Source organism: Chelonus insularis, unplaced genomic scaffold (genome assembly GCF_013357705.1).
Source record: "Chelonus insularis isolate UGA/USDA-ARS -01 unplaced genomic scaffold, ASM1335770v1 contig_346_pilon, whole genome shotgun sequence".
In the NCBI taxonomy this organism is placed as follows: domain Eukaryota; kingdom Metazoa; phylum Arthropoda; class Insecta; order Hymenoptera; family Braconidae; genus Chelonus; species Chelonus insularis.
The window spans coordinates 632,215-649,423 of record NW_023276510.1 but is presented as its reverse complement, the minus strand read 5'-3'; the positions used below and the strand labels follow the sequence as shown (position 1 = coordinate 649,423).

The 17,209-nt window shown below is 29.7% G+C and overlaps 2 protein-coding genes across 11 annotated transcripts; one reads left to right on the top strand and one right to left on the bottom strand.

The window, feature by feature from the left end:
* Positions 1 to 2,230: 2,230 nt before the first annotated feature.
* Positions 2,231 to 5,995, top strand: LOC118066410 (zinc finger protein 260-like). Its single transcript, XM_035082403.1, has 3 exons — positions 2,231 to 2,639; positions 2,758 to 3,189; positions 3,375 to 5,995. The coding sequence occupies exons 1-3, from the start codon at positions 2,499 to 2,501 to the stop codon at positions 5,076 to 5,078; spliced, it is 2,277 nt and encodes a 758-aa protein (XP_034938294.1). The 5' UTR covers positions 2,231 to 2,498; the 3' UTR covers positions 5,079 to 5,995.
* Dmtn (transmembrane and coiled-coil domain 2 protein Dmtn) lies at positions 5,975 to 15,548 on the bottom strand. 10 transcript variants are annotated; one of them, XM_035082404.1, is made up of 12 exons: positions 15,092 to 15,548; positions 13,490 to 13,701; positions 12,500 to 12,707; positions 11,961 to 12,129; positions 11,540 to 11,768; positions 11,009 to 11,053; positions 10,838 to 10,920; positions 10,571 to 10,579; positions 9,715 to 10,043; positions 9,228 to 9,628; positions 8,823 to 8,983; positions 5,975 to 8,605 (listed from the first exon to the last, which is right to left on the bottom strand). In XM_035082404.1, the coding sequence occupies exons 2-11, from the start codon at positions 13,624 to 13,626 to the stop codon at positions 8,827 to 8,829; spliced, it is 1,767 nt and encodes a 588-aa protein (XP_034938295.1). In that variant the 5' UTR covers positions 13,627 to 13,701; positions 15,092 to 15,548; the 3' UTR covers positions 5,975 to 8,605; positions 8,823 to 8,826. The 10 variants fall into 10 exon arrangements, with proteins under 10 accessions (XP_034938295.1, XP_034938301.1, XP_034938299.1 ...); XM_035082410.1 differs by having other exon boundaries at positions 8,823 to 8,953; XM_035082408.1 differs by having other exon boundaries at positions 12,500 to 12,695; positions 15,092 to 15,545.
* Positions 15,549 to 17,209: the final 1,661 nt, after the last annotated feature.

Genomic DNA, 17,209 nt, shown 5'->3' with positions numbered 1-17,209 from the left:
ATTTAAATTATGACCTTTGAGTACCATAATATTTAAAATAAATAAATAATCGATTTGATTTTGAATTTTAATTTAATTGCTGTCTTTTCAACAGCATATCTCTAATATTGGATACTTGAAACTGTCGATTTATATGTAGACGATAATGTTAGATATTTTTGGAGCTTATAGAGAAATTTATCAAATAGAAATGGAGTATTTTTGAGGAAATTTGAATTGACATACTATTAGAGAGATAAAAAATAATCAGTTCTGGTAGTTGTCATAATTGTCATCAAGAATGTTCTTCATTATCTAAACTCTCAACGTTCTACGAAGTTACTCACTATCACTGTCCTTGACTCTACCGAACTTTCAGCTCGACACGTGCGACTAAACATTTCTTTTCAACACTCAAGCAAAAACCCCTATAACCATATATATTTTTTCTACTGATGAGGTCATGTGTTTTATTTGTGATTATCCATCGTTGAAAGACAGAAATTTAAATATTTCAGGATAAAAAAAAAATTCCCTCTCACATAAGCAATGTTTTCTAAATTTGAAGAAGTCAATTATGTAAAGATTGAAATGAAAAATGCTGTTATTAGATTTAGAATAAAATTTTTTCCATCTGATACAAATAATCGAATTTCGGCAATAAATTATAGAAACATTTCCTGTATTGAATTCTCACGATTCAAATGATTTCCATAACACGTGAGTATAATTAAATTTGTTGAGAATATAATACATTCAAGCAAATCTTGATGACACGTTCAAGTGTAAAGTGATGTTATTTCCGCTAGAATATGATGACTCGTTCTTCAATCCTCATGGCCACCAATATAAGCTTTAAAACTGTTAGTCAAAAAATGAGTCATTTTAATTAAACTTGAAATTTATTTTAAATCTTTATGTAACCAAAATTGAAAGAAAAAAAAATATTTATTGAAATTCAATGAAAATTAAAGATGTGATCATTTTAATAAGTCTAATAAATTATTCGACATGACATTTTATGAGAATTCAAATCACACAGAAACACAATGACACATGAAAATATAATTTAAACTATTTTTATGATTCATTACACAACCTTGATGTCTTTATGCCATCAAAAAATCCAGGAGCACGTGGACAAATAGGAAAATAGTCTATCGTGATGTCTTTCTTGAATGTTGCTTACCAATCTCTGTGTGACTTGCGTATTGGTTAATGTGTTTGATATGTGTCGATGTGAATATACACATTATAAACGAGTCAAGGAACACGGCGGGCATGTCTGACCTTGTCCTTGGGATTAATCTTTCCTCGTTATCGGACGACGTCGAGGCCTGCCCCGCGTTCAGTTTGCTCTCATCGTCAAGTAGCCATGCCACACACGCACACAAACTCACACACATTTATATAGATTATGCCTTATATCTCTGTATTTTTATTATTCTCTGAATTTGCTCACAGTACGACTATCGTCTTCTTGAAATTTTATTCTTTTCAAGTCTGTTAGAAAAAAAAATTTTTTCTTCAAGAAAAAAAAATTATTAATGGCTACACATTAATGTTCAATTTTATGAGCTGTCATTTGAGTCGAACTAACATTACCTTGAACACATTAATTATCATAAGAATAATTGTTATCGCGAGGCCAAGGTTTCTCAGTATATGCGACTGAAATACTTATAGTTGATGACTTCAAAATTATTAATTGGAATCAAAGTCATAATATTTATCAAATTTAAAGTATTGTAAAATGACAAAAATATTTGATGAAGGATATTTGACTTTACTGGTGACCATAAATGGTGACTATGTGCATTTAATATTCGTTTGTTTTGCTTCAATGCTTTCGGCCTCCCCACCATTGATTTTCTACCCCTTCTACCATGTTTTTTACTACTGCGCAAGCGTACAAGAACACATGAAGAGCATCTGAGGAACTCTCTTCTCAGTCCGACTATATATTCCAAGTTCTGATCACCTGTACCTCCAAATTCTTGAAAATTCGCATGTGCCAAAATAAACATTTGACTCCATCTATATTTGACCAGAGAAAAGAATTCCAATTAGCTCAACCGATAAGAGGTTGTTCTTTTCAAAAAATAAATTCCCTAACTTTGAAAAGTTTCATAACTTATACAGTTGGTAACAATTATAGAATGGTGGTGGAACGCTTTCAGAATCACTTGTTCTGTTGCTCCATTCTTTTTCTCACTCATGTACATTAATTTTTCGTACGCATTATCTCGTTCTTGCTTACTTCAGTTCAGAAGCTTCGGATGCCGGAGTGTCGATTTATAGATGTAGAAAAGTGTTTCATTCTGCAAAGGAAATAAGTCCTTTGACAAACTTGTGTATTATGGAACAAAGCTAACAGTAGATTTACATAGTTATTAAACTATGTAGGGATGCATCGTAGATTTTGTGCCACTAAATTTTCGTTTGATAAATAACTGTTTTCTCTAAAAACTTTGGTTATACCTAACTAAACGTCTTTTTGAGTCTTCATCTCGTTTGATATGGCCGTCGTTGGAGAATTCGATTACTTATGTCGCCTGTGTGCTACGAAAACAGGAATTTTGATGGGTTTGCCAATTTTCGAAGCTGGAGATCGATTGAGAAATATTGATAAAAAAATAGCTGCTTGTTTGCCTGTACAAGTATGTAAAATATCATGTGATTTAACGTATGATAATTATCTTTTAATTTTTATCATTTATTTTAGTAATTTAATATCTCTCTTTTTTCTTTATGAATAATAATAATTATTCTTTACAGGTTTCTTTGAGTGATCAGCTTCCTAAAGTTGTTTGTGAACCTTGTGCTTTTAAGTTAGATCAGATGTTTGATTTCCGAGAAAAATGTTTACACACTGAAGAATTGTTTATGGAAATGTTAAAAGAAATAAAAGATGAAAATATTCATCATATAGAAGATTCTTTGCAAAATGTCAATGAAATACCGGTTATTCAAACAGACATCGAACCAATTTCTCATAATATAAATAGTATTCAAACTCCTGGAACGCATTCTGAAACGGCTGAACCTAATATTCATACAATGAGAGTAATGGATGAAATGGATTTAGCTGGTGGTGAACAAGTTGTTACACAAGAGGAAATTGGACAACAGGAAACTGACATCGAAGTCTCAGGAATTGACTGTCTAGATAGTCATACTGTTCAGATGGTTGATGAACATATTCATGATGTAAGTAAAATTATGTAAATATTCATTAAAACGAACAACCTCAAGACTGAACTTTATTTTTTGTGATATAAAATAAATTTAAATATTTGATTGAAGATTTCAATGATTTTATTAGTTGTTAATATTGTAAAGTACTTTGATTTTAATAAGAAATATGTAAATTTTAGTTCAATAATTTATTTCAGGTTTCTAATCATCAAATAACTATGCATTTGGATGGTGGAATGACAGTGGTAGGAAATTTAACAGTAGATCATCTTGGAATAAATTATGTAACAGCTATAGATCCAGGTTCTCAAAGTGAAGAACAAATACTTCATTATTGTGAAAATGATAAATATGAAACAGTAGCAGTAAAGGAAGAATATGAAAGAATACATGATAGATTAACAACAGATGCGTCTACACGCAATATGGAAAATAATGTTGCAAATGATGGCTTCTCTCAAACTCAAGCAGCTACTGAAAGTGACGTTGATGAAACAATTGGTAATAAAGCACAAGGTTCTGGAGTATCTGAATCCCTTCATTCCAGTCCAATGCCGTCCACAAGCCAAGAAACTGCGAATAATATTGAAATTGTTGTTGAATATACCGGAAATACTAAAAGCGGATTATTAGAGAGTATATTAAATAATCCTACAATAGATGATACAGGTTCTAATTGGTATATTTGTCCTTTCTGTAAAATAGCTGCTAATGAGCCGAACAGTCTTGTTGAACACTTTGAACAACATTTTTGTTCTTGCCCATGTGGACTTTTCTTTACAAGTGTTGAAGAATTTAATCTTCATGGACAACAGTGTTCTTTAGAGAAAGTTGTAGGACCAAAAAATGAAATTGAAAAAACAGAATCTTCAGAATCTGTACCTACTACTGATAATACCACAGAAGGAAGCAAAAAAGCACAATCAAATGTTAGACAAAAATGGACTCCAAAAGTTTGTAATCAATGCGGTAAACAGTATCGTACTAATTACAAACTCCAAGAGCATATGAGAAAACATACAGGAGAAAAACCTTTTCAGTGTCTATTATGCGAAAAAGCTTTTAGGAGTAAAATTGGTCTTGCTCAACATACAGCAACTCATACGGGTCAATTTGACTATAGTTGCTCTACGTGTGGAAAAGGTTTTCAATGTAAAAGTTATTTGATTGTTCATCAACGAGTTCACTCAGACTTAAAACCATACCCTTGTAATACTTGTGGACAAAATTTCAAAACTAAGCAATCACTTTTAGATCATCAAAATCGACATCTTGGTGTTAAGCCTTACATGTGTGAGATTTGTGGTAGAGGGTTTATTACTAAAGGATTGTGTAAAAGTCATCAAAAAATACATTCTGGAACTGATAATCGTCAATATCCGTGTGAAGTTTGTAATAAAATGTTTGTTAGCAAAAGCTACTTGAATACTCACCTCCGAATTCATACTGGTGAGAAACCTTATCTTTGTGAAGTTTGTGGAAAAGGTTTTCTCACAAGAGTAGATCTTAAAATTCATTCTACGATGCATACTGGAGAAAAAAGTTTTCAATGTGAGATGTGTCATAAAGTCTTTGCAAGACGAGCAGCTTTGAGATGTCATAGGAGATCACATACAGGAGAGCGTCCTTACCGGTGTGACGTATGTGGAAAAACATTCACACAATTTAGTCCAATGGCCATTCACAAAAGACTACATACGGGAGAACGCCCTTATGAATGCGATATGTGTGGTAAAGCTTTCGTTTCGAGATCGACCATGATGTGCCACAAAAAGAAACACCATTTGCCTGAAACTTCTGCTGAGAAAGAAGCAAATAATGATGAAGCAGCAGTAAATGGTGTTCCATCATCAATTATTATTAGGGCATTGTATGATGAAATTGAAGTAAATGCAGACTGAGCAGATTTTAAATGTAGCATGTCTCATACAGTTGATCATAAAAAAAATACATTTGCATTTAACGCTTATACATCATTTTAATTAATGAAAAATTTTAATTCAATCAAAAGTCATTTCTTATGTCTACCGGGTGGTCATAATCACTCATTAATGTTTTTTACCTTTAGTAATACCTGAACAATTTAGTAATCATAGTGACTTATGATAAACAATAGTAATATTTGTAATAGCGATTAAATCTTGTAAATAAATAATGGATGAAGAATGATTAATGCTATGAAAAGACGAATTGGATTCGTGCGAAATTTAATGTCATAAATTGTGAAAATATTTATTCGATATGTTTTATCGAGTTTTTTTGGAATTTCTTGTATAATTATGAAAATAATAAAATTGAATTTCTTAATAAAAATATTTTTATATACTATTTGTTATAATCAAGGCAATATAAATGTTGTGTGATTTTCAAATATTCATAAATTTATAAGTTTATTGAGTAGATTACTTTTAGATTTATAAAAGTACTTTTTTACTTACGTTCTTATTTTTTGTTCTATTTTAAGACATCGAATCAAATACGTTATTTATACGAGCAGAACTGATTTTGATTATTTTAACAAATTTTATTTTATACACGATGACAATAAGAAATAAATTAAGAAATATGAGTATTCATCGACTCTGAATGAAAATGTCAGGAAGGCTGATATGATGACCAAGCAAATTTATTGAAATTTTTCCTGCTTTTAACAATCTTTTCAAAATGTGTATAGTAATGAGTCAATGTCAGATAAAAAAATACATTCTATAAAATTTATTGAACTTTTATGAGTAATAAAAATATTTGTAATAAATTTAATTGGTTAATATTAGGAATAATTAAATATAAACTAGTATTTTTCTAGAAAATGCTCTTTATTAATGGTAATAAACAATAGTATAGGTATAGTTTGATGGATAAATAAACAAATCGATGCCTAAAATATCGCAACATAAGATTTTTTTTCGTTTATCAGCTATTAAAAAATAGTTCCAGTGTTTATAGTGCTCATACGGTGGGTGATACTTTTACAGAGAGACAGAAAGAGAGCATTAAGTATATACGCATGTGCATAAAATTGTTAGGAATTGCACAGAAACTTCAACTACTATTTAATATTTTTTTTGTTTTTAAATTGACAGATACTTTGTTATTTTTTCTATTATATCATATTTATCTAAGCAAGGCATCAATGATATTTATTGTAAATAGCTTTGCGTATTATAATGAATTATAATGACTACGCAGGATCCTCTGTTTAATTCTTTAAGTTGAATTTTCTCCATAATTCTGTGATTATAAAATACATATAAAATTGTAATTCTTTGTTTAATAATAAAAACAAATTTACAAATTGTCATTGAGAAAGTACAAAATTCTTGTCTTTTTTTTTCTTTACTCTAGTTCAATACATATTTATATATGTTTTCTATTTTTAAAATGTCTTATTGTAGTTTTATTATCATTTCACCATTAAAATCAAAGCAGAGGATCCTTTACTAAATCATTTTTCACTTCAACTAACGCAATTATTTTATCATTTGTTATTTTACGTATAATACAAAGCACCAAACGTATGCCATACATTCACATACTGCTTTCTTAAAATAATATCTGAACTAATAATGATTTTAAATCAAATTATCATCATTTTACAGTTTGTGCTTTAAATAAAACATAAAATATATTAATACGTCATAATTTTTAAAAGCTTGTTGAAGAGTTTTTTTCAACACTATTAATAAATTGTAAATATTTTATTTTGGCTACTAATTGTAAATAGCTTCTTTTATTCTACAAGTTTATTTCAACTACAATCTATGAAGAAAAAATATCAAAGGACACAACTAAGTCAATTAATGACTCATTGATACAACGTATCCAGTGATTTAATAATAACTGCATTATTAATTAACTAGTTTAGAATTTATGTACATAAAAACCTCATATACAGACATTTTAATAAAAATTACGATAAAATATTGAAAGAAAATATGTAGAAACAATGATGTTCCATTAGTACTTATGCTTTTGATATGGGAAAACTATTCATTTTGCCATTGCTTCCAAGCGTAATAAAAATTTACATATAAATATTTGGCAGATTTCTAGCAGGATTACCTGCAAATTTAAAAATCGTAAGATTGATCCCAAAAATTATTTTGAATTGATTACCGATTAATTTGAACTTATTATAGTCACAGCAATTTGACAAAATACGAGAGAGCAACAATAACTTATTATATTGAATACAATGGGATGAATTTCTTATTAAAATATTTTATACAATTATAGTCAACGGTAGCTTTAAAAAATGGAGACATGAATCCGCAATAAAATGTAAAAGTTTCACAAAAGCGTACAATGTAATTGATTTATATTGATTATGGAAAATAGGGCTAATGTGTATTTTATCTGGTCCAAAAAGATAAAAATACACCTTTTCTATTTTTTACATATAATTTTAAAGATAATAATTATCATCATCACTGCTATTTTCAATATTTTATTATTCATATTCTTAATACTGAATTTGTGCTTTTTACAATAGCAATAGCATTGCATATTGGAATTTTCAATTTTATTTTTTTGTCTTTAGATTGATTTATAATTTTGCATTAATAATCAATCGATTTTGTATCAAAATATTAAATAACTGGAAATTTAGTCACTTTATACGAAAATTTGATACCAAAATTTCGTATGAGGTATCAGTATTCTTTTTTTTTTACTCTTTCGTTATTTATTTTAAAATAGAAACAACACCGGAATAAAAATTATTTCAAAAAAATTCTTTTAACTGGAAACAATCACTTTAATGGAATTCTTTCTTTAAATAATAAATTCTAAAAAATTTATCATATATGTTATTAGAAATTAAAAACAATTGGAGGGTGTCTATCAGTAAATAGATCATTTATAAACCGAGTACGTGAATTTTTTTTAAATAATTTTTTTTTTAAAATATACATTCCAGAGTGTAACAACTTAAATTGTCCATCTAACCAATTATTTCAGCCTTAGTCTCACTTCGACTACGTATTATGTTATATTTATCATTTTTGTTTACGTTATTTTTCTTATTTCTTAAATTGTACAACACGACACATAACAAATTTTATCTAATTATCAATATTTCTAAATCTTTAAAATCTTTCTTTTTCATTCTAGAAATTCTATATAACTATTTATTAATCATGTTTTACGCTTTTTTTATATCCACTGAATTTAAATTTTCTGAATTTTTATCACATACTTTACATCAATACCTAAACAATATTATACAATTATTCTATACGAATATATATAAATAATAAGCCTTATCAAATCATACACAAATAATAATAAATATTTAAGCGATTCTGCACATTTCGATTTTCAATCCGAGGTGATTAATATTTTTTGTATTTCTTCAATTTATTGCTGTTTTTTTCTGTATAAGATAACACTTTCGAGGTGAACTTTATAACAATTTATTCGTCAATTCCTGTAAATAATTCATGAAAATTTATTTAATAATATTTAAGATTTTCAAAAATAAATAAAATAATGAGACAATTGACCTAATAACAACATAATTGTAAATATAAAGAATTTACCAGCATATTTTGAATAATTAAAAAAGTTTTTGTACCCATTTTCGCTATTCTCAAGCAGTTCTCATTAATTTGAGATTAGAAATTAGTCAAATAATTAATACTTACAAAACTACTTGACCGCAAGTGTTTGTTTAAGATGTCTCATAAGATGACTTCCAACATCGTGCACTTCAGGCCATTGCTTGAGTACAAATACAATTCCCAAGAAGACGATTGTAGTAGTTAATATGCGCACCCTGCACATGAAACAATGAGGCTTAGTACAGCTGAAACAAACACGTGAACAACAAACAAAAAAGATGAGCATGTGTAATCCCTTCTCTTGAAAATTCTCCAGTCCCCTGATGGTATGTTGATGAGATAAATAAAAAAAAAACTAGAAAAACGTGCATTCACAACATTCATTTAGTGAACTATTAATTTTAAAGTAAATCTAATTACATAGTTGTCTAATAGAGGCTGGAGATGATAGGTAATACTGAAATATTCGATAATATTCGGCTCTTGTACCTTGTTCTCAAAAAGGGCATCATTATTCCTGCAATGGTGGCCACTAGTAACAGAACAACTTGGAGAACCGTCAAAACTACGTTAATCAATTTAACAATTAATGCTCTTGCATTACTGTTATCTAGTCCTTCAAGGGTCACATACTGTTGATGCTGTTGTTGTTGATGTTCCATTTTTGAAATTTTTGTTTGGCAACTTTCCAACATTTCATGTATGTCCCGTAGGCGATCTTCACTTTGATATTGAACTTTCTCTTCCATATCTGTGATTGTTTGTTTTAGATTTTCCACTTCATTTTGGTGCAGTTCTGTTAAATCATTCATTTGCTCTTCAAGTCTTTCACAACGAAAACGCTCTTCCTGAAGAGCATTTGATAAATATGTGACCTCTTGCTGAAGAGCCTAAAGTAAAGTAATGTTTCGATTGTTAGCTTGAAAAATATTACTTTTTTATTGAAAAACTAAATAAATAAATAATAAAAAAATACCTGAAAAGATTCTAATTTTTCTCTCATTCGATCAAAGTTTTCCCGATGTTCTTGGAGCTCCGAAAAAATTGATTTAAGACTAAACGCAGCATTAGTGTTGTGACAAGCATGAGCTTGACCTCTGCTTCCTGGACCACTCTCACTAGTAACACTGGAACACTCTGATCCTTCTTCCGATGGGAATTTGACGGGTGCAGCACTGTGAGTTGAACCTAAACTACAACCTCCAGGCAAAGTAGCGGATCCATGATGAGTTTTTTCTTCTTCAACACTACCATTGTCACCAGTACCTGCACGCGGTGGATCGTTTACATAAAAAGTTGAACCATCTGCGGGTGATACAGACGCTGTGCATTAGAATGTTATCCAATACTAAGTTTATCAATCGTATCGTATCATAACTATGTTGTTTTTAATGCATTGTCTTGAATAAAATTGAACGAAGAATGCAACAAATAGATCTAATGAACATTTCCTTAGCATAACAACTGTACAAGCAATCTTCCAAGCAACGACACGATCCCTAAATTAGTTAGTATTGGATAACTAGCAGTGGGTATATAATAAAGAAAGAAGTAACAAGAATAAGCAGGAAAGCTTACAAATATGCTGTAGGCAGAAGCAAAGTAGAGTTTATATCATTATATGAATAATAAATTCAGAATATACAGATTGAACTCGAGTTCATGTGTAAGCTTAAATAAGGAAGCAGTTTCTTAAGCTGAGAACTAAAGAAGCACGTATCTGAATGCGGAATATGGAAGGATAAAAATAGCAGTTACTTCAGCAACATTGATAGAAGCATTTTATCATACTGAACAAAGCTCAACGCGCATGTTAATTGTCTATTACTTACTACTGTCAACTGTAATGGCAGCGCAAAAAATTTAATTATGATTATTCAATTCAACTAATCAACTAGATTTAATTATTCTAATAAGATAAATTATTTTTTTATCATAAATACTTTTGATATGTTATTTTCAAAGTGTTAGATATTAGTGTTGAGATAAGCTTATTACACAATTTAAAAATTCAATATTAGTTCATACTGTTATATTGTTAAGAGTTGAAGTTATCGATTGAATTGCTGATAAAATGCTACAATAGATAGTTAACTTACGTGATAATGTATTTATATTGTCAGCACTGCCAAATTTATTTTTTATAAGATGAGCAAATTCTCTTGGTTTTGACATAACAGTCCTGTAAGAAATGAGAGCAATGAAATTTTTATATTTATTTTAATGAATCATCACAATCGGTTTCAATTTCATTTTGTATTTAAACTTACCCCGAAAATCCGCTAATTCCGTCTCTGATATTCCCGCCCACGTTTCTGGAAAGAATCTTAAATTAGATTGAGAAATTTATGTGCTACACCTAGTTTACATGTCTGTGGCCTTAACATTGTAGTTATTTTTACCCAACCGTCAATATTTAAATCTATATTAGATTCAATTTAATTAAATCATAAGTTATCAGAGTGAGTACGACATTTCCTTCCGGAATTTATTTCAATTAAAATAATTGTCGATCTCTCAACAAAATATGTTCATTACAGGAGTATTTTTCATCGGACAAAATGTAAATTTATGTTAAAAAAATATTTATTCATTGTAGGAAGCAAGTCCGTTATTTTAAACTAGATTTGTATTAGATAATTGTAGTACCTTATTTTTAACAAAAGGTTTTGAAAGAAAGAATATTATTATAGAGAAAATTAAGATTGTGATAAACATCTTTGATAATATAATTTGTCTATTAAAAATTTATTATCCTCTCTAAAAATGATTTTTTATTTGATAAAAATAAAGAAAATTACTTTAATCCTTGACCCATATCCCGAAGAACCTCTCTTGGTTGTCGATGACTCGTTGGTGCGCCATTCATTTCATAATTCCTTAATTTCTTCGAATAACTATCCAGCTTCTTCTGCAATTGGGCAATGTTGTGGGCTGATTTTTGGTTTTTCTTTTCAAATACCGTTTTAATCCTAACCAATTGTTGTTTATCAGCGTTTGCAGCAAGCTTTAAATATTCATTGACATTCTCTGCAAGTAAAAGAGTAAATTATTCTTATCACGCTAGTGAATCATATCGTAGTGAATGATACATCATGATACATCGCTTATTTTACATACACTTTTTTTTCTCAGCTCAGTATTAAATTTCGTAATACTGCATTCAAGCTGACATGAATACAACTATTTCTCACGTTACAAAATAATACATAGTTATCTTACCATCTCTCATTTTTTGTTCTGTTCTTATAAGTTCACGAGTCTTGGTAATTTTATTTTGAATTTGCTCGATGGCTTGACGAAATCGTATGCCACTTGCATCCACATCATCAGTTATCAATTCAGATGAATCATTTGACAGAAATGATTGAGTTGTGTTGTGATAAGTTTCCTAAAAGACACAATAGGTTAATTATTAGCACTTTATCACTACTAATTAAATATTAAAATACACAAAATAATTTTATTTAATAATTTATCTACAATTGACAGACTTTCATGATTGAATTATCAAAAAAACTCCAACCAAATGCTACTTTGAACTCATTCACATTGCATACTATCATTAGATCCACTTGAAGCATTATGTAAATTAACTGTCCATTCCTTAACCCGTGACCCTGCGTGTATAACTGAGACGGATGCCGATTCGCTGTATACATGGAGTGATTATAACCACGACACAAGTAATTTCACGGATGAATAATTATAGCAAACATGTTTTATTCATTATTAACTTGACATTTCTCGTGTTTACTTACTCCTTCATCGTCCGTTGGTGGATGAACATTGGAAACAAAGTCCTCAGATTCCACATTGGACGGATTAGGATTGGATTCATCTGCATTGTCACCAGATCGTGCCATAGCACCTGGTGATCTTTGCCGAGTACTCTTCATGCCCGTGCCTCCGCAACCACTGCTGCTACCACTTCCTGTACTTCCCTCTCCAGGTTGGCTGTTGAAATGACTATTATTTACTATTTTTATATCAAATAAAATCGAACGATTATGATAGAATATTTATTCCTATTTTTCCAATAGCGGGCAATTTATTTATGAGACCTTTGATATTTAATTAATTCCAAGAAAATTATTAATGTTTGATTTTATAATTTAAATTTAATTTATATGCATTCAAGTGCTTCTATTAATGATTGGAATTTAAAGGCAATATCATAAAACCATGACTAATATTTTTTAATGAATATCTATATTCTCATTTCTGATCGATTGTGGTATAGATAAAATGAAAAGTATTACAAAGTGATATCATCATTTGGTCTCATAGTAACTCATTTTTACATTCATTCATATGTTTTTATTGTTGAAAGAGAAGTACAAAAGTTGATCCTAATCATATTATCTATCACCTGTGCTTTGTCTAGACAAACTTTTTTTTAGATTTATCACTTTCAAATCATATATTGGATTTTGTTCTGACTTTTAAACTATGTCAGCATTCACATAAATCAAAAAGTTATAAATTTTTTCAATATTATATACAATATTATTAACTTTGAATGACATCAACTAACTATTTTTTAAAATATGTTGAACGAAATAAGTATAGAGTTGTGAATGTGTCTTTGAGCAGAAAGTAACTTTGTTAAAGCAAAAGCATTGAAGAAAAGCTCTTTGATTAAATTGTAAAAAGAAAATTAGACAAGTTAGTGGTTTTAAACTACGTAAGTTAAATGATGTTAATTTCAGTGTACTAGAATTAAAAATTAATATTATTGAGAAGCTTACACTGCAGGATTACATGGCTTTGGCACGTGCTCCAGGTTAACCGATGAGTGTCGATGGTGCGTTGAAATATTCGCTCTATTTGGTGAATTACCACGAGAACTATTTTTGCTTGACGAAGATACAGTCAAACTAGCCATTACTTTTTCTAACCGTTAAATTTATATCCTATAGCTCATGGCTGCTAATGCATACCCTTCCATTTAATTTTTAGCCTGTGAAAAAATTTTTTATGTTTATTCAATTTTTATTATCCCACATTACTCACTTATTAAATTATATCTATATTGTCATGTATTAAAAGAATAGGAGGTGTTAAAAAATGATAAGATAACTCAGTAGGTTGATTCTTTAAACCTCACTACAGTCAATTACTGAATCAGATTAATATAAATCTTTAGTAGATTTATAGATCACAGATGAAATTCAATTAGCAACAATTTTTGCTGCATCATTTAACATGATTTAATTATTCAGTTCTGTCAGATTAACATTAATCTGTTAATAAATGTAAATGAAATTTTTCTAAGTAACACATTAGATAAACAAAACTTCATTTAAAGTAACATAAATATTTTTAAGAAAAACAATAACATTTGTTTTAATTATTCTTTAATTTCAAGAGAAGCTTGAGGAAGATTAATGTTCATTTGTTAGTTTAATCTTGCTATCAATTCTTTTAGAGGTTGTTATTGTACTGAGCTATCAGAGGCTATTAATTTTTCGTTTATATTTACCGAATGTTAAAAATAAAGAATAAAATTTTAATGACATTTAATTAATTCTTATCTATAATTATGGTAATATTTGGAGTAAATTTAAAAGTGAAAACTGATTTTTTTAATAGTACTTTGTAATATTTGTATATAAAACTACAGATAAAAGTAAAACTTTCTCTTATAAGAAAGAATGCTAATTTCTAATGATGTATTTAAGAGGATTAAAGTTGTAAAGATTTTACTTTTACTCAAAATATTAATCCTTTTAAATGAGCTGTATTGATATTTTGTTGCTAACGAGTCACTTTTATGAGTCTTCTTCATTCTTCTATTAAATACCCAACAACACTACATTAATTATTACTAAGCTGTATATCATCTGAATGATTTTTAATGATTCGAAGAACAGATTGACAATGGACTCAATGTTCTAAAAATATTTATCACCTCCAGAGTTCCATAGTGATCCTTTTAACTGGTGATTCATCGAGATTAGAAATTATATATGCTTACATTGACCAGTTAATATCACACGTACGTGATACATCAAAGAAAATTGTTCTAGACTCATCGTGAGACAAAACACAAGGGAAACTGTCAAGGAATCTTTCAAAGAATTCCGTTGCATAGTCAATGGATGAGTAATGAATGTTGTTAGTGGCATTCAACATGCTCTGATAGATGAAATACAATAATAATGTGAATTAGTGATTACATAGTAGTAAATATCAGGTGTGAAAGTGAGTAAGGAAAACAAACAGTGTCGTAACCTGTCAGTGTACATCTGAAAACGATGAAATTTCATGAATATTTTGATGTATTTGTGATAAAATAAAACTATGAAATATATTTATGCTCTACATAGGATTGTCAATCGTCCACTCACCTTGTTCTCAGTTAATGATGTCCATGAACGAAACAATATTGCCCGCCCAAAGTTCAAGCGTGCATCATGCAACGGTACAATTGTCACACGCGCACACATAAATAAATGTTCGTGGCTGTCTAGAAATTGCGTCCCGTCCACTTCAAGTAGCAAAAAAGTTACAAACGAACTAGGCGACAATCCAATGGATTATTTTTATAGAGCACGGGTGTGTCATTGCAATTTGTTCACATATCGATAATTTACTAAACAAAATTAATTATTTTTAGAGTTCTTTAAATTGCTCTCTATAAAAATCAGATGAAATAGTGAATCACACACGAGCTGATAACTTACAGCAAGTTGAGACTCAAGAATCTTTATGAGACGAGAGAGGTGATGTGAAACTGATCAGCGGAGAGGGTACATTGAAGAGAATGAGATATTTATTTGTGTCTGACAGTGAAGGAATGGAAATTCTAACAAGAGAGAATGAGACAGTGCGATAAAGTAGGGAGAACGAATGACACTCAAAGGACTCTAGGAAGATGGCGGTGGTTCGTTCAGGTTTACCAACAATATAACTTCAAATATTCCTGTGGTCGACTAAAAAGTTGGCAACAGGTGTCATTGATAAGCATAAAATATAGTAAAGATAAAATAAAAAAAAATAAAAAATCAATCAATAAAAATAAACAGTAAATACTATTTATTTTTTTCACCATTCAAAACAATATAAATAAATAGCAATAATTTTTTAATTATTATTATCAATATAAAAATAGTCAAAGAAAATTTTATCCTATATTTATTATTATAACAGAATTCAAATAATCTAATAAAATTATATTATTAATTTTTTTTTAAATAAATAATTGTTTTTGTGATTTTCTATTTAATAACATCTGTTGATAAAAAATAACTTAGTTTTATCGATAGAAGGTATACTTGCTTTATTGACTGTATTATTATTATGGGTTGAGTAAAATGCCGATAGGTGGCGAACTATTTTTTTGTAAAAAGCTCGAAATGTCGACAAAATCATTTTTGCGTTTCATTTCAGTAATGACGCAGTTGATGTGCATTGTTGATCGTAAAAATTATAAAAAAATGTAAATTGATTTCTACATATGGCATAATTTATGCAGTTCAATAATATGACACAAATAATTGTAAAAAATTATTATTTATAAGGTAATATAAATTACATGAATAATTATAGTAAAATTTACAATGACGCAGTATCAAGCTGAGATAAATTGGCGCATTTAAGGTTATTATTACGATGAATTTTGATGAATTAACAAGTTAATTATAAAGTCAAAATAAAAAACAGTGTACAATATAAAGAATCAAGAGAATAGTCGAATGTCTCGCGCAATACCAAATTCGAATGCAGAATGAACGTCGCGGAATGTTGGCAGGTTCTTTTCCACTTGACGAAATCATTAGGGGACTAAATCCAATAAAGGGCCGCATCCACGAGTCCCAGCAAAAGAAAACATTCCCGTTGAAGCGATCGGTCGCATCGTAATCGTCTTCAATGATATCGGGGGGTCCAATGATGACCATTCGGCTCACGCCGACATTTGCCTTAGTTCACTTTTTCCTCCACCCTGACGTCCTCCGCTATTAAATTAGCTGAATAAACCGCTAAATAATTCCGATCGCGCGCGCGTCCAGGCGCTTACGGTCACGTTTGAGGGAACGCCGTTCACGAACCGGTTCGTAATGGAGTCTGCGAGTTGAGAAACGCAATGGACATCAAGGAGTAAGAGAAAGATGACCAAACTTTGGATATATCTGAGTTCTTTGGTCCGCACTGATTGAAATCTACGATACGACCATTGAAGATCTTGGAGAATTTATTGCTTGCTGTCATCTCAAGGGTGAACAAGCTCTTGATAGGGTAAATGGACTTGATGCTATTGACTATGATTGTTTTGCATAAGAACTGGGGATGTACGTAAATTATACCAAGTAAGTCAATTTTCAATGAATCTTTTCATGTATTCACCATACTAACGAAGTCGTATTTTGCAGATTTACCGGATTCATCATTACCATTACCTAACGAAACCTCGTCGAGTAAAGGCAATGCAAGTCTTCAACCGAGTTCGAGTTCTTCTTGGGTTATGA